The sequence below is a fragment of the Takifugu flavidus genome, chromosome 10, assembly GCF_003711565.1.
Source record: "Takifugu flavidus isolate HTHZ2018 chromosome 10, ASM371156v2, whole genome shotgun sequence".
NCBI classification, from domain to species: Eukaryota; Metazoa; Chordata; class Actinopteri; order Tetraodontiformes; family Tetraodontidae; genus Takifugu; species Takifugu flavidus.
Genome location: NC_079529.1, coordinates 7,854,053 through 7,871,963, shown reverse-complemented (window position 1 = coordinate 7,871,963; position 17,911 = coordinate 7,854,053). Strand labels below are relative to the sequence as shown.

Here is a 17,911-nt window from a genome sequence, read left to right as displayed (position 1 = left end):
GCATACGTGTAGCCAGTGGAGTAAAGTGGTTTTCCATGTGTCTCCGAATTGTCTAAACTTCACTTTTGTTATCAAGGGAGAACAAACAATGCAATACCTGGCTGTCATTCAGCTCCACCGTCCCATATTGTCTGTATGGCAGCGGTTTTAACCTGCGAGCTCGTCACACATGCAAGTGATCAGTGAGTTAGCCTGAGGTCAGGAGCTTCTTGAAGTTTTGGCATCCCGAGGGCCCACTTCATCTATGCAGTGATCTCACCAGCAGACCTGCTCTGCTCGTTATATTTTACTTATGGTGTCACCAGAGGTAATTATCCATAGCCACACATGCTACCAGTTACTTGTGTATTGACTTGTGACTATGCCACAGTGAAGCTCTAGATACAAATCTGACATATGGGAGCGTTAAATTGCATGACGTCCATGTTATGATTTAATAAAACACTGGCAGTCTCACTACAAAGCTGTTTTGCCTTAGTAGGTTTCTTTGTGTCAGTCTGCGACCTCCAACCATTACCTCAGCCACTACGTAGCTGTCAAGAGGCCCCCTATAGAAGCAGGAGGGGGAGGTCTTTATCCCTTCACTCATGTTGTGGTAGCTCACAATGAAAGTAGCGACTAGTCTCAAATCTGTAGTGACCTCATGGAGAAGAGGAAGTGATTAATGAGGTCAGCTAGTTGTCTTAGTGACGTTGGTCCTCCAAGAAGCAAAGAAGGCGGTCTGCTCCCCCGTGGGCGACCATCCCCAATTCCTTTACCATATGTGCTCCCTGACCTTCACCCCTGCTTCTTAGTCAGACGTTCGCCATGAGGTGAAACTTGCTTCTTCCTTTTATTCCCAAAGGAGGGAGAAGATGAGGTAAAAATTCGAGATGCATCGTAAACTGTGAGTGTGGGCTGACGAAAGAGGTTTTATACACACCTGTGGTCACCATTCTACTTCTGTCTAATTCAGTCTGCAGGGCTGAACCCGCGAACGGCTCATTCTGACCAGATGATCTTTCGCCACTGTAACTGCCGCCTATGTGGCATGTGCATACTGTGTATTTATTCAGAGATTATCCTAAATCAGTCCGGATTGCAGCTTGATTGGCAGCTTCGTCAGGTGCCAGCATCTGCTACTGTGTCAGCTGGATTCATTTACACCTCTCACCACAAGCCACTGTAGCACGAGCCCATTTCTGATAGCCGAGGCTCAATCATAACATTGTGGCGTGGCAGCTGATGCATTAATTTTGTAATTGTTCGCAGCTGCAATGTCTGGGTCAGTAGTGGTGATGTGGAGAAATGTAAAATGGGGGAGATGAGGGAGCATCCCCATCTATTTTCCACCATTCATCCCAGAACCCCTTCAGACATTTCCTAATCCATCAGCAGAAAAGAGTTTGGATACGCCCCCAATTTCTTTGTTGGTTTCTTAATTTCCATTCACTGCGTCACTGTGTAAAAGTTAGGATTTCTTTAATTTAATTATCGATCTCTTAAAGGCACCTTTTTTTTATCCACCACCCCCCTCTTTTTTATTACTAATACTGACATTTTCAGTTATGCCTGCATCTGGTCTCAGTGGTTCAAGGACAGGATTCGAACTGCAACGTTTAATAATGACTACCTGGTAAATTAGATGTGGCTGGCCCAGTTTGAAATTGAGTGTGAATACACTCTGCAGGCCTGGAGTGGACTGCCTCCTGTCCCTCCACACTGATTTCATCATTGCCTGGACTCTGAAAGGCCCACGTGGTGCCGGGAGTTGAGGAATGGAGAGGGAGAGAATGAGCAGAAGCAGCATGGGGGTTCTAGGTTTCCACTTTTTTTCAAAAGTTATCAAGCTCCACTGTTTCTCTGACAGTCCCACAACCAGCCTCTGCTGCTGTACCCAATTAAATGTACTCTTCTCCAAGTTGTCTGGCCTTCCAGACTGTGCTCCAGCACCCTCTTGACATGATACTATCTGCAGTGTCTGAAACTGAATGCAAAAGGCAACATATGCAATCCTTTAATATGCTGCTCTCTCGTGACTCCAAATGCTGCTCCTTTTATAAGCCACCGAGCAGTTTTATCCCTTAAAGTTTTTTTTTTTTGCTGAACTGAGCACTTCAGTGTTATGTCATTGAGGGCATAGTTTCAAGCACAAGCCCATGTCTAGACCAGTAAGGGTCCAAAATTCCATATAAAAAGAATGACTTTGTTACCAGGACTGCCTGCCATAAGTAATATTATCCAAAAACTACAGAGAATTTGAGGTTGATGATGCACGGAAGAGAACTGAGCCCACCATAAGCAAGGCTACCCGCCAGTGTCGTACCTCATAAATCTGTGGGTTGTCTGGTTATCACTTCAAACCAGTAAAAACGATGTCCATTTTTTTCCACTTGCTTTTAACTACTAATTAGTGGTAGCCCTATAATGGCGCAAGAGAAGCCCGACAGATGAAGAACCATGATTTAGGAGAGGTGTAAACACTCCTTCAGGGAACAAAAACCAGCTCGGGCTAAACTCTAACAGCACTACTGGGCGCAACAAACCATTTAAATATCAAACAGGGAGGTGGCAGCAGATTTAATGAGCAATTAGCTACTACAGTACAGGCCGCCGTGGATTAGGGACTTCTATTGAGCCATCGCGTAGCTAGTGAGCAAAGGATACCAAGGTGAAACCACACATGCAAAACACCGAGCACATGGCTGCAGAAGGTCATATTGGTGGAAAAATGTTGTGAATTGGGTTTTAAGTGCTGCTGGGCACTACACTCTTGCAAACGAACCGAGATGTATATTAAGTCACGCTCATGGTAATGACGATGACCACATCCTGTCCAAATTATACCATGCCTGTTGCTGCACTGGGCCTGATAAAAGGCTGAGTGCAACAGGGTGTGTATGCATGAGGTGGAAAGATCTAGAGCCCAGTCATTATATACAAACTGGCCACAAAGGAGGCTGCGGTGCTCTTGGTTTAATCGGTTTAATACTCCACCGGTGTTGTTCAGGCATGACAGGGGGGACTGTCAGACACAATATCAGTGAATGAATAAGTCCTTATCTAAATGAAGGTAATGTAGGAGGTATTTTTTCATCCTCAACATCCTGTTAGACTCTTGCATAGTTGCAGTGAGAGATGTGAACATATTTAGTGTTAATGGCACAACGGTCAGTAAATAAAATGAAAAATGTCACTGTAGAGACCCAGAGAGTAGAGGTTAGGCCATCAAGAAGGGGAAAGTTAAAGATAGGAATTGAGTCCAGAATCAACGAGAGCTAAAGTCCAGGATTAATGGGTTCAGTTAAACCATAATTTTGAGAGATATGCTTTACCCACTTATCCATCACAAGGTTTCTCCATCAGCTACAGCTTCAAATTATATTGTCCTTTCTGTACATTATTATAACCTCCAGCACCTTTGGCAAAATAAAGACTGTTTTTATTGAATATGTAAAAATTAAATGAGCATCTTGGATTGACAATCTTTCGACTCCCTGGAGGATGTGATAAACATGTGGAAACAGTGTATCACTTCATGTTTTTCATCTCGCTGTTTTTCATGCCGTGTTGCTTTCCGACACACATGTCACCATCACTCATGGCGCGCGTGTCCAATCAGCCATGAGCTAAAACAACAGAAGCGCCTTGGATGGCTGAGAGTCGAGACGGCTGAGTTTTGGGAGATGGTTGAAGGATGAGCAGTTCAGAAGGAGTGACATCCTCGGGTCTCAGGGGGGGGAAGAGGGGAACCAGTGTGTCGCAAGTGGAATATAATGGGTGCTGGGATTCTGACTGCCTTCCACTACGCCAATCCCCCCCACCACCACACACACCGATGCAATGCTCAGCCAAACCTCAGGGCCACCCCAGGCTCTAATCAGCAGGATGCAGAAGATCTCTAGGGGCAGCCAGGCCCCAGCTGCCTGGTGACTCGTTGTGCCCCTTCTCACACACACACACACACACACACACACACACACTTCCTTAGCTTCTTCCTATTCCCTGTCTCTGTGATTATTGACTCATTCTCCTTGACTGCACCTCACCCATCCAGTGCCTACCAGTTATTACCACAGGGCACAGGGGACTACACCACGAGCTGTCTTCCAACATTATAGCAAAACATTACAACAACAATCAAGACCTATTGTTGAGAGAGTTTGCACTCAAAACTTATACAAATATAGGCAATCATTTGTTTAAGGTGTCTGTCCTTCAGCCTTCACACATGATTGCCCAATACTTACATTTGCCTTTCTGTCAGCTATCATTCTTGCAGTTCTTTCAGCAGTAATGATACCCTAAAGACATCCCAGTTGATTGCACAACTTCTGAGGCACATTTCTATTCTGTTTCTATATTTTTGACTTTGGGAAGAGATGTGAGGTTAAGCCCATTGTCATTGAATTTTCTCCATCACTACTCCTTACTGATAATTACTCAACATGCCCAGGAAGACTTACACACATCCTGACATAGTTGTTGATCAAGTCACGTCTGTGGAACATGAAAGAAACAGCTGAAGTCATTAATAAAAATGTTGAGAAAACAGTATATGAAAGACAGCCCCAGTGCTTACTCATGGATTTTAACCCCCAAGTGAGTCAGAAAGTGGTGAAATACTAAATCAAAACCAGTCTCACCTAGCAGCTGTAGCTGCTGGTGTAGTCTGGTTAGCCTTATGGGGGAGGGGGCGAACGTAACATGTTGATTCACCCACATGTTGATATTCAAAGGTTTGTAAAGAAGGAGAATAATTACCTGTATTTACAGAGAAAAGCTGAAGGCTGACAGGCCTGTTTATAACACCGCATTGTCCGACAGCTGCCAAGTGCGTCCAACAGTGAACGGACCAGGATGTGCTGACAACATCTATTTACCAAACAGCTGTGGTGCTAACAGTGTTTGACGCTACGTGTGAAACAAGAAAAGGACCACCGGTTTCAAACTGCGCCAGTCAGTGTTTGTAGTGTCCTCATGGATCATGTTTTTGTCTCATTAATTAAAGGCTGTGATGAAACAATAAATAAATCATTAGTGAACACCCAATCATTAGGAGAAATGCAGTTGTGTTAACCACGAAGCAGGCTGACAGGCGCGCCACGGGATCCCCACCTTAAGTAAACCGCGATGTCTGCTCTGTTGGGGAGGCAGAAAAAGGAGCTCTGTGCCGAACTGCTGGTCAGACTGACGTCTGCTCTTAAAGTGTTCGCCAAGCACAATAGCGAGAGACTATGAGTTCAGATCTATACTAATTAAGTCAGTGTGCACTGCTGCTGGTTGAGCCGAGCTTTTGAAGTGGCAGATTGACTCTGAGGGAACACAAACATAAACTCTGGGCTGTATATTCTCCACTGTTGCTACACTTGGGGGTGATGGGGTGGGAGAAAAAAAGAGTGGTTGAAGAGTGTATATTGTAATGACAATGGAATGGCCGGTTCAACTGAATTTTCAAATTAAGTAATAAAGATGGTGACATAAAACAACAGTCTAGACCAAGTAAATAAATGTTATGTCTGCTCCGAATTTACTCAGTGACTACATGTTTTCAGAGTCAAAATGTCCGTGTTGCTGCTAGACAGGAAAAAGGTGCCGTTAGAAATATACTGCTTCTGTCTGTGTGTTACCATTTATGCTGTAATGACAGAAAATTATTACACAAGTTAAACACACAAAGATCACCGTGGCTTGTGTAAAAAAAAGAAAAAAAAAACTGTCTAGAATGACTGTAAAAGCTCTGTTTTTGCGTGTGACATACCTGCACTACAGGGTGGCCTCCAGACAGAGCCTTTACCGCCCCTCGGCTGCCTTCAGTCTCGTAGTGGGCCCTGTGGTGAGACTTTGGCTGCACCTCGATCTGGAGATTGTACGGGCCGGAGCAGGAGGGGAGCTGCCAGTCAAGAGCCGGCAGAGACGGGCTGAAAGACACAAAATACGTCCCATCAAATTGGTGGTAATTAATGAAAATACTTACATTCATACCTGTAAATCCATCCTAATGTAAAATGAATATGTGGTATTAAAAAAGGCTTCTCTTCCACAGAGCTACGGCTGACATTTCTTAATGACACTGTTGTCAGATAGAAACTAAGAGCTTCCCACGTGAACTCTGTGGAGATAGCTAAACCAAACAAACATGTGCAAGACAATATTTCTCTGAACCGGAAACCTGGCAAATGCAAAACACTGACCTGAAGGGTGGCTCTACTGAAAACCAATCTCTGGCATCTTGTTGGAACTTGTAGGCTGTTTGTTGACCCAAAACGAACTGATTTCCCTACACGGGGCTTTATCTGCCCAGTCAGTGCATGACATCAGGCTAGCTACACAGCCTGAGATGGGCTGATGGCGCGACAGAGCCGTGCACCAAGGCAGCTGATTAACTCAGACGGCTTCCCCTTCAGACAGGCCTGTCACCTTTACTTCCTGTTGCTCCCTATCTTAATCAAACACTCAATTTGACAGGAAAGTGTGTTACTGGATAAAAATGCACTGAAGAATCGACTGACTTTATTCAAAAGTCGAAAATCACCGTCATTTTTTAAGTGTTACAGTAAAGTGTCACGCCTAAGCAAATAATTGTGTCTACATGCTCGCTCGTGTATGCGATGGGCTGCTATTGTGTGAAATGTGAGTCATGAAATGGTTTGCTCTTCAAAGCAAAAGGTAAGTGCAACTTCTGTATTTCTGCCTTATGCTATACCCTTTAAAGTAAAAGAAATTTACACTGAACAACACCGACTAGTCTAAAAGTCAATAGTAGGAAAAAAAAAACTGATGTTATCAAAAGAAGTCTAGCTGAGAACTACCGCTCTGGTTTTCCACTTGACATGTTGAAGCAGTCACACCAACCTGAGGTAAGGCTTGGGCTTGGACCAGGAGTATGGGTGTTGCGGTACATCAAGGAAACCTCCACAGTAATTTTCTTTCTTGAGGGCCAGTCGTGAGGGGTAGTCATCTTGGCAGAGGTCGCCATCAGGGCATTCGCCACCCGGCTCTACCTTTAGGCTCATGGAAGGCGAGTGGTCCAGCATGGTCTTCCGTGTCTTGATTGGAATTCCTTCCCCCATGTCGACCACCCCGTCTGTCGTCAGGGCATTGATGGCAGCCACGATGGCAGAGTTGGTGTACTGGTTGGTGCTGCTGAGCCAGCTCTCATCTGTGATGCTGACCCTGGGGGAGCCATGCGGGGATGGGATGGGTGACTGGATGGGTGAGCATGATGTTTGATGGTAGGCGGTGCCTTCGAAGCTGTGTTTTCGCTTCCCCATGGCGCCCAAGCTGCCCCCACTGCAAGAAGGAGAGTTAGGCCTGGAGCCACGAGGCTGCGCAGGCCAGCCTTCCTCGGCCACAGCGCCGATCTGAGGGGAGGTGGATGGCGAATGGTGAGGGGAAGTGGTCGGGCCGGTGGAAAGTGGACAAGACAGGAGAGAGGATGTCTTGGGGGAAACGCAGGGAGACTGCCAGGGGGAGTTCTGTGGGGAGTTGTCATAGTTATAGAAGCTGGACTCATAGGAGGAGGCCTCAGAGTTACAGCTCCGTGAAGAGATGCTGCTGGCGGGGCTGAGGCAGCTGGGGTCGCGGTAGCCATCAGCATTGGGCAGCGTCAGCGTCACGATGGAGTTGACGCCCCGTTTGATGATTTGGTCCTCGCTGCTGCTCTCCTCCACCTCATCTTCAGGGTACTGGCTGTAGGCAGTGATCTCTATGCGAGGGCTTTCCAGCGCCGGGGCCCCATTGGGTCTGAGAGTGTGAGGCAGGTAATAGCCAGATGCAGCAAGGTTTTCGTTCTGCAGACCGTAGCCCGTCTGGTGGCAGGAGGAAACTGAGATGACTGGGCTGGTCTGTAAGGTGTGGTACTGGGTAGACAGACAGGGGTTGCCCATACCCAGGGGGAGGGACAAGCTGACGTTTGGTGTATAGCTGTATGCATCTGAAAAGAGATATTTTAAAATGATGATTAACATTCCATACGACATCTTAAAGCACGACACACATTCCTGCACATTTAACGAGGCGAGGCGGTCATTTCAAAGGCAGGATGTGTGTGGATGGCGCGGCAGGGATGAGCTGCACAGCCACTCTGTTTGTTTGAGGAGCTCATCTCGAGCTCTGTTTGGCCCTCCCTGCTGTCATGCGTGCTCCATAGGAATTCCTTCAGCACTGCTGATGGATCCTTTATTTGATTGACTGCATCACTCACTGAGTGAATTAGGCCCTCCCCAGTGGAGAACTGACAGCACTCTCGCATCGCTCTGAGCTTGTGATTAAGCCAGACAGAGTTTGCTGCAGTGTTACACACAGATGCCCCAAACCAACTAAGTGCTCAGAGAGGTAGGAGGACCTACTGTAAAGTCGGGGGATTGTCTTTTATATATATACACAGTATATATACAGTATATATTGCCAGCGACTGGCTACAATGTTAAAAAAAATGTTTCAAACACATGCCAGTCCTCCTAATGCAACGTTGAAGATATTGACCTTATTATAGTTGTCATTTTTGCTGTTAACAGAATACTAAACACCCGACCCCGAGCATCTCTCCAGAGAGGGACGCACTGTCTAGTTGAATCCTCGCCTGATTAATCCCACTGCACAGCAGCACTTTGTCGCTCGACGGTAAACACGGTTCACACGACAGAGAAGATGCTGCTGATCACTGAAGAAAGAAAAAAAAAATCTCTGTAAAGAAAAGTGCCTTTCTCCTGCAGTTTACCTTCGGTGGAGAAAATAATCTCCCATCTGCTCCACCCAGAGTGGCACACCTCTATACGTCAAGCCCAACTGACTTTACATGCAGCAGTTGCTCTCTTCATCGGCGTGCCTTTTATTCAGTGGCATTTACTGACTGAGTCTGCTAACACCCGCTCAAACACACCACAGCTCTGGCTTTGATATTCTTGGGAGCCTCTGCATCGTGTCTGCTGAACTCGGGGGACCAACAAATCAAAGAAATTCAAGCCTGTCCCTTTGTTGTGTGTAGCATTAATTATGACATCATCACACAAGCGGCGGGCCAAGCCAACGTGGCTGAACAACAGACGGGTTTATTCGGGGGCAACGTTCTCTAACTGACGAGACCTCAAGGAGGCGGTAGGTGGTCACACAAGCTGACTCATCTGCATCCCGAAAACTTTTAGAGCGTACTTTGCACAGGGCTGGTCCTATGCCACGGCAACACGTCAGCCAAGCCCGTGTTTATGTCTCTGCATCTGTGTGTTTATGTACATGCGATCATAAAGCCGTTAGCGTTGTAGCTGTGTGGTGAGGCTACCCAGCGTACATTAACAAACACACTCCCTTTTTCTAATATACACAAACGTGCGCAGAGAAACATCTGCGACCAATAATAAAACCAAAGAGTGGGGGACTGAAAGCAGTAATGATACAACCCGCACCCGAATATCTGAAACCTCAAAGACAAAATGAGATTTCCAAAATCCACAAAAAGCCGGTGACATCAGCGCTGGAAGAATTAACAGACTGCCGTGGACCTCTGATGCTCTAAATCAACTTAAACTTAATCCTAGGAGAACCGAACTTACAGAAATGAAATAATACAACAATAACAACTCTGGCATGGTAATAGTAAACCAGACGCGAATCATTGGGCCGAGCGTCTGAGCAGAAGCTCCAGAATTTCAGGAAACGTTTCCAACCCAGCACTGAATCAGACCTCACTGGGGGAGAAAAGCATTTATTTTAATGACACAGCATTGACAGAGGGCATGGGGAGGAGGATGGGTGCTGGTGGCAGCCACAGTGTAACCTCAATCTATCCTCCTGATGAGAAACACCTGCAAAGACAGCTGGAGACACCTAATGGTGCGGATGGAAAAGGGTGGACTCCAGTGAGTGTGAATTTTGTTCCCGTGGAATAGCATCTGGCACTGAGGCTAACTGACAAAGTCAAGGGAAAAAAAAGCAGCTGTCACGTCCTAATGTTATTTCAGCTTGATTAGCAGACTTTAAGTACTGTTTCATTAATCAGATTACATCCGTTTTTACTCCAATATAACACAACCGCATGCAGGTTTAAAACCAGTTGGCAGATATCAGGATTAGGTTGAAGCTCCGATCAAACTTGCAGTAGCAGCGTGTTTACCTTCCTCTGCAGACTTCATATTGGCGGTGAGAGCCTGGAGTCCCCACTCCTTACCGAAGCTGAACGTGGAGTTGACGCTGAAGGTATCCTGCATTCAACAAGCGGTGCGCAGCTCCCCTCGCTCTTTACAGACTCAACTACGGAACGCCGGCTATTCTACAGTTTAAAAAAAAAAGCAAAGAAAAAAAAAAGAACTGAATTCAAATGTCTTCCAATAAGGACATCGTTCGAAAAGGCACAAGTTCGAAGCGGAGTGTGCAACTTGGCGCGGCTTGTGCGCACTGGCGTGACCGAGCGAAGCGTGCGGCTGTGCGGACCCTGGAGGCGCAGGTAGCGACACTTTTGTGTTTGTCTCCGTGCAGCTCACCGAAGAGTCTCCCCACAGCGATGACGCAGCGAGGTTTGTCAGAGGGGCCAGCTCCGGTGCTTTTAAAGCTGGAAAACACCCTCCGTCCTCCCGTAAGCGCGCCGCCCATTCAAGGATAAGGCAAAGCTCCCGGGCTGCCTGATGATGTTTTACACTCTGGGATCCCAGCGAGGGCGGGGGGATCGGCTTCTGTGCGCGCACACACACACGTGCGCGCGTGTTGATAGTTGTTAAAAAGAAGGAGGGACGTTTTCTTTTTTCCTTGTCTTTTCTCAAATAGAACCAGACAAAGGTTTGTTTAGTTGCATATCCTGCTCTCTAACTTAGCAGTTGCCAGTAAAATGATTATAAAACTTACTACTGAACTGATTAATTTTGAGGATTACTAATTCCTCCCCCCGCTATTTTTTTTGGCAGTGTGGCCCAACGGAGACTGGAAAAGTCATTTATTTTTGCAACTTTTCTGTAGCAAAATTAAAAGTTTAGTCTGTAAGACTGAACAGCAGCTGCCAATGACAGTTGGGATCACTTATGCTGTCTGCCCTCTCTCTCTGGAGAATGAAGTCATTTCCTACATTCTTCGATCTGCTGGGCCTAATGGTGCTACATTGAGACGCGATCCTCCGTATGGCCGCTCTTTAAGTCAAAACCTGCCGTTGTCAAAAATCTCCTTTCCAAATCTCTTTTCCTCCTGTACGATGGGGAATACGTTTCCCAGCCTGACCTTTAATAACAACCCTTAAACACCAGCAGCACTTCTCTGCACATCTCCGCTTCCCTCCGCAGTCTGTCAAGTCGAGGCTGCAGCACAAGACCTTGTGCAGACAAAGGAAAATATTTAAGTCCACTTTTCACCCTATTTCCTTATTTCCTGAAGTGCACTCGTGTTACCATTTATCAAAGTAATAGCTGCTGTTATACAACTTTGTTGTCATAGAAGAAGAAGGGGAGAAAAAAGCAGCCAGGCGACATTAGCTGCTGCGGTATGGTGAGATGGGGCTCACGTGTAGCATATACATAATGTGTGACATTAAAACACACGTGCACAGGGCTGCCCGCTCGGCACTCCCAGCAAGACAGCCGCAGCTGGCAGAAGAATAATGGACGTTTGTGTGCTGACGTTGACAAACAAAATGTTTTAATTTGCACTGATGTGAGTCATGATATTTGATCAGGTTGGATTAGCAGAGCCGCTGAGAGCAGATCTGTAGCTGCTACAGTCAAAGTTATGTGGCTGTCGCTGTATAATGATGAATATAAAGCAAGTCGTCACTCTTAATGGCTGAGCGTGCAATTAACGGAGGATTAGCCGAGCTACAAAGCTACTATTTTCTCCCGGGTGGATGCCAACATTGAAGAAAGGGGGGGAAAAAAGAGACTCCTGGGAGTCTGAGCTTTAGCTGGCAAACCCAGGGATGATCGTGCATAATCAGAACCAGACCGAGCGGAGCGCGTTCTGTTTTCCTCTGCCTACAGTAGCTCCGTTGGCGTCGGCTGCGGCTGTAGGCCGATGTGCACGAGTGAACTTGGAGATGAAAAAGCCTCATCACTTGCGATGAATTATGATACAAACCAGAGACAGGGAGGGGGGGGGGGAATGGAGCCGTGCAAACTGATTGGTGCTGTCAGCGGAGCGGGCCCCCGCGGGGGCTGCTGGACATGTTAAAAACGCTGCGGCGTGATGAGGGTCAGCGGCGGTCTGAGGGCTTATCTTGATGGATCCTGTGCTACTGAGTAAAGTCCCATTAGCTCTGGTGTCTGTCAGAGCACTTTGGGTCACTTGTGCAGCGACAGAAACAGGCACTGACCCGCTACACTGTTTATATTCCACAGAGAAGGTGTGTAACCTTAAAACACGATGGTGCGATGCCTCATTTGTCTGCGCGAGATGATATCAGTCATACACACAACAAGCCTGGCAGAAATTCCTTATGGTTTCAAGAAAAATGAACTTTAGGCTGTAACAATGACTTCATGCAACGTGCTTGCAGACATTTTGCCCTGTTGCCATCCCAAATCAACTCTAACACATCAGTGAGTTAGTTAGTAGGTAATTCTTTAACCTAATGATTTGTTACCTCCTCCAAGCTGATGTTTGTGAACAAAATAATTGTTATGAAAGGATTTACATGGATTTTTTTTTTAGGAAATGTAGATAATGGGCCAACGAAGAGATGATTACATGTCAGTGATCTTCTGAAGATCAAAGCAAAGGGGCTTTGATCATACTGTTATGTAACCTTGTATCACGACTGCCCATACATGACTGGAGAACTCTTTATTATCATAATTATTGCAGTTGTGAGCAGGGATATCGGCCTCATTCCCTCGTCTCAGTTTATCGGCGTTAGTACGCTTCAGTCTCGTCACAAGTGTCATGTGACACCCGTCTGTGGATCTGAGGCCTCCAGTCACAAGAATCTCCCTCACAGTCCAACTGCATGTGGTTGATCAGGCTACCAAACTCTAAAAAGCTTTTCCTCTGGCATCACCGTGATTCCAGCATCTTCCAGCAGATCTGATCACATCAGAAGTGACACCACTGTTTTTTCTCACTAACTGCTGCACTTAAAGATCCTTTTTACAATATTTACTACTAGCGGTTTGGCTCCCCGGCTTTGACAGTACCCATTTTCCCTGAACTCACCATAAAAAACTGGCCCAACTGCTGACAGGTATAAATTTTAACATCCCAGTTTATCCTAGCTTATATTTGTCCCATTTGTTTGCTTGGACTTGAGGTATTTAAACAGAAGAGGGGGAAAAAAAAGAACTTCAGCCAGATGTTAATTGGCACACAGACACTAATGAGACATGAGGAAGAGTACAGCAAACTTCTGGGTGAATCTCTGTAAAATTCAGAAAGCCAAAACCCTCAAAACTCCACAGCTAATCCTCCCCTTTTACAACCTATAATTCATGTTTGACATATCCGGGGAAAAGTGCACGCTGGAATCTCGCGTTCCCTACACTGTTATTATGTATCCTCCATGCCTTTTTGACGAGACGTAGCCCGAATCAGACGTTTAATAGCCGTAAACATCAACTTCTGAGCCCTAGGTTGATGTAACTTTCTGTCCCGGTCCGGCAGGATTAGCCGCCTCGGCTGCAGACGCGAGCGCCCTCCGTGAGTGATGAATGAAGGAGGCTGCAGCCCCTGAAGGAAGAGTAAATGGCTGTGGTCGCTTTGCATCCTCTGGCATGCTATAAGAACTAGCATGCACGCCCCTGTGCACGTGCACACTCCCCTGCTTCTCCCTTTCCCCCTGTGATTGGAACTGCATACACAAAGGAGAACTGCTAGAAGCTATCTTAGGCATGTCTGTCTTGTGCTTAGGCTGTATATTTTAGTTGGTCTTTTTTCAGATATTCCTCTTCCTTTGAACAGGAAGTAACATATGAGTCTGACTTGTAAACCAAAGTTACCAGCTGTCATTGTCACACCGCCGCTGACTCACATCCCAGGCTGGCAGAAAACTAGGAAGTGACTTTGGCGAGGCTGTTTCCATGACAGGCTGCAGATAGAGCATTTGTTTAACACTCTGGGGACGATAAGTGAGATTAATGTCACACTTAAACAGCTGAGAGCCACTTAAAGGTGATGTCCGGCAAATGCTCTTCATCACGTAGACAGTCCCACCATATTTAAAATGATGCGTAAATTTGGGAATATTTTCTCGAAACTGTAACAAAAAAAAAAGTTGTTGCGGTAAGTTTTAAAGTATAGCTCCACAGGGCTGAAATAACTGCACATTATTTTGTTAAATAACGGCGTACTACTGCACCCGGGCAGATTTTGCTGACAGTGTGAGTTGCAGTAAGCGCTCCATCATGGCCACTGTATCTTACCCACATGTGGAGCTAATTCAAAACCAGTGGCTAATAACAGTTTGTGAAGGTCATAGACGCACGACCTATGAGACAATTTTCCCCACATCGCTCCCGACGCAGGTAATTACTCACCCAAGGCTTCCGAGGGGCGGTTTTGAGGGGGCACTGTCAGTTTCAAACAAAACAGTGTGATGTGAAACCATGGGTCCAGTCAGTTTTCATTGCAAAAGCACTAATGGTTTGGGAATGATGAGGGTGGGTGGTTTCAGTTTTCTGGCCCATGACTGCCATATTGGGATGATTTAAACCCCGGCACATGTGCCAAAGGCCATATCTATCCAGGGGCTGCACAGACTACTACATTTGTGTAGCTCGGCACCGTCCTGCTTATACAAGAGGGCCGTCACAGATCTCAGTACAATTTAATTTTTTACTGAGGATAATACTTTTGTCCTGACAGATCTGTGCCTCAGCTTCCCCTTTAGCATCGACAGATAGCAACAATGTGAATGACATAAACATGGTGCATTTCATTCATTCATTTGAATATGAATACCCTCTCTGTAATTCCTGAAATAAACGTTATCATAAAAAGACCTACTGAAAGGAATCTGCACAGGCCTCCTGCAGTCAGTAATTGGCTCCTTTCAAATATTCATGGGGCCAAAGGTGATGGACACCATTTCCTGCTAATTAGCTTAGATATTTTGTCTGCCGTGCTCACGTTGGTGGAATCAGTCCAAACAGTCACACAAAAGCAGATTTTTAGAGTCAAGTTTTAACACGATTGCAGTTTAGATCAAAAAAAAAAAAAAAAAAGATCACACGAGCCTTATAAATACAGACTGATAAGAGGAGACGCTATGCCTGAAGGTCTTTAAATGCCAGGCTAAATATTCGGACCCACAGAGGGCTGAAGGTGCAGTCCGAGCTTCTGTGACCCGTCCTTGGTGTCGGTATTGACATCTCATAAAACTGATTAAAAATAGCTTCATCCTGGCTCACGCTGCAACGCTCTGATCTCGGATCACCCGGTGGTCGTTCTGACCGGAGGGCCGAGGAAAATAACCCCCGCTGGACGCTCATGAGAAGAGGGTCAGCTGAAGGACCAGCACCCCCCACCCTCTCTTTCCTGTCTCCATGGTCGGTGCCTTCCTTTTGCACAGCCGCTCAGATGGGATCCCATTTTCTGTTTCCTGTTGTTTAGATGGGTTGCTTGGAAACCACTGGCAACTGTCCAATAGGGAGGGATTTTTTAACAGTAGGTTGGAAGGTCACGGGATCAGTGTATGGGTGGTATGTTTTTTACATTCACGTCGTAATATATCATCAACTTCACCCAACTTTGTTGTTTGTTATTTTTTGAAGCATTTACTTAATAATTTTATGACTGCAAATTAATGTCAATTCATACAACATATTGATCTTAATGTCCGACTGGTTGCAACAACTATTTATGATTGATATTAGATAATAACAACTTTGCAACCTAAAATAACATCCAGGATTTAGTTGCAATGAACAGGCATAAACAAACGTTTATGTGCACTTATGAGGTAAAAATTAACATATGGTACCGATGTATTTGCATTGGTTGTCTATTGTTGGTTTGTCGCCTCCTAGTGGCCAAAAGTACCAATGACTCTGAGCTTTATCACTTCAGCTCTCCTCTGACATTGACGCACAAAATGATTCATTTGGCTCTGAGTCAGCTGGAATGACTAAAGAGTTGAGTGTATCACAGAGGTGTGTGTTTATCAGATGATAAATGGGTCATTTGACCCCACAGAGGTCGCACACTTGACCTTGCCCTCCCTCCCATCGCCTCTGCAGTAGCTGCTGTCCTGCGTCAGGTCGTGTTCTGCTTTTAATGCATCCAAGCTAACAGCAAACACACATGCGCGGAAGCGCAGACTAAAACTCAAGAGGTGACTCACAGCGACGGAGAAACTATTTTTCCTCTCCGTCCAGACATAATAAAGCTGCTACCCCTCTGGGACGTTTGCTCCCCTCAACCCTTCATCCTTGAGCACCCCCAGTCTTTGGAAACCCAAAACTGGTGGCGTGTTTTCCTCTTGGATCCCGCAGCGGTGTTCCTGACCTCAGACGGTGATGGCAATCAGAAGGAATACCCTGATGCTGCAGTTTGGAACCTCTGCATTGAAACCCAATAGTATAATCGTGTAATGAGGGATCCCTCTCCAGGAAACATACTCCAGTAGGAAAACTGGCTCCTGCTCCTGCGGCTCCAGTTTCAACGTACAAATTAGTATTAGTTCGGGGTCACATTCAGCATTGAAAGTGTCACATTTATTTCGCAAGACTCGGGACGCTTCTTTTCGGAGAATTGAGAGAAAGAGAGGCGATAACAGGATCCTCTCTTCCTGTCGTGTGTGTCTAAGGGAGTGTATTGAGGATTATCCTCAGGTGCGCTGACTTTCAATAGGCAGGGCGGGATGGTGTGCCCACCAGTAAGCCGTGGAGCGCCTGACAGCAGCGGCGGTTGTGTGTTCTGGTGCTGGTTGCGCTCCTGCGTTGTTTTCGAACAGGGCATGGCCGCGCTCATTTGTGTTTACATTAAGATTATTGTTTATACAGCGCAACGCTTGATGAATTCAGCCAAAAGGTTAGTTTTGATACACAGTTTGCTCTGAGGAGTGTTCCGTTTTTGTTACAGGCGTCCTCCTGTGCTGGCTCCAACGTCAAGCCTCGAACTGTACCAGACCTGGAAGTGACTGCTCCGAAATATCAGCAGGAAGGATTTGTTTTCGTCCTAAAATTTTCCCTGTCAGTTCAAATTTGTGACACAAAAGTGGCTAATTAGCTTGACGCAATCAGAGCAGAGAGGGAACTCAACTAGTGCTGGAGGGTGCTAAAGTCTTTAAAAATAGCTAGTGTGGCTACGAAAGTTATCTGATTAAGGTAGCAGAGTGAGTGAACAACATAATTCCCGAAATAAAGTGGGAAGCGGGCCTGATAATGACGAATCCCCGAGCGAAAGGCGTCAGCCTGCATAGCTCCGTGGTCAATTTGCTCGTTGTCGTGGCAGCGGGAGGCAGTGTTACTCAGCGGTTCCCGTGTGTCACAACCGTACCAGCGTGTGCCGGGAAGCCGTCTGTCTCCGCGATCGCCCTCCAGTAAAAGAGACGAGGGATTACAAAGCTGTCAAAGGAAAAAATACACAAACGTGCTGAGAAATGTGCAGACGGAGTCGTGCTGGAGGTCGGGAGCGGTTGCACGCAGGTGTGCGGGCGTCAAGTCAAGTTTCTTACCGTGTAAAATGGCCCCGTTTCAGCTGTGGTCGTACGTGTAAATACATCTGGACAATATAATTTCACACGTCCACACACTGACCCGCCCCAGCTTCCCTATGAAAATAAAGCCTGGGTTTGTCGGAGGGAATCCCTTCTACCCCAGCTGGGAATACACACTCCACGCTGGCCCCTCCGACTCAATCCTCCTCCAGCAGTCTGAAACCGTGACCCACCACGTCCAGTGACTAAATATCTCGCTTCCCGCACTTCCCCGCGAGCCGTGCCAGGCCGACTGAGGAGGCCTCCAGACAAATGAGATTTCCCACTTCTGCATCGTTGGGGCGACCGTCGGACCATCGGAACACATTA

At 46.4% G+C, this 17,911-nt stretch overlaps 1 protein-coding gene across 2 annotated transcripts in view; it reads right to left on the bottom strand.

Moving 5' to 3' along the window:
• LOC130532699 (nuclear factor of activated T-cells, cytoplasmic 1-like) overlaps window positions 1-10,718 on the bottom strand; it is a 45,405-nt gene extending 34,687 nt beyond the window's left edge. The window contains exons 1-4 of one of the 2 annotated variants that reach the window (XM_057045503.1): window positions 10,458-10,718; window positions 10,091-10,246; window positions 6,835-7,915; window positions 5,741-5,900 (exon numbers count right to left, since the gene is read on the bottom strand). In XM_057045503.1, coding sequence (XP_056901483.1) covers window positions 5,741-5,900; window positions 6,835-7,915; window positions 10,091-10,184 — 1,335 coding nt within the window. In that variant the 5' untranslated portion in view covers window positions 10,185-10,246; window positions 10,458-10,718. Of the gene's footprint in view, window positions 1-5,740; window positions 5,901-6,834; window positions 7,916-10,090 lie in introns of both variants that reach the window. The other variant, XM_057045502.1, reaches the window with a different exon arrangement.
• Window positions 10,719-17,911: the final 7,193 nt, after the last annotated feature.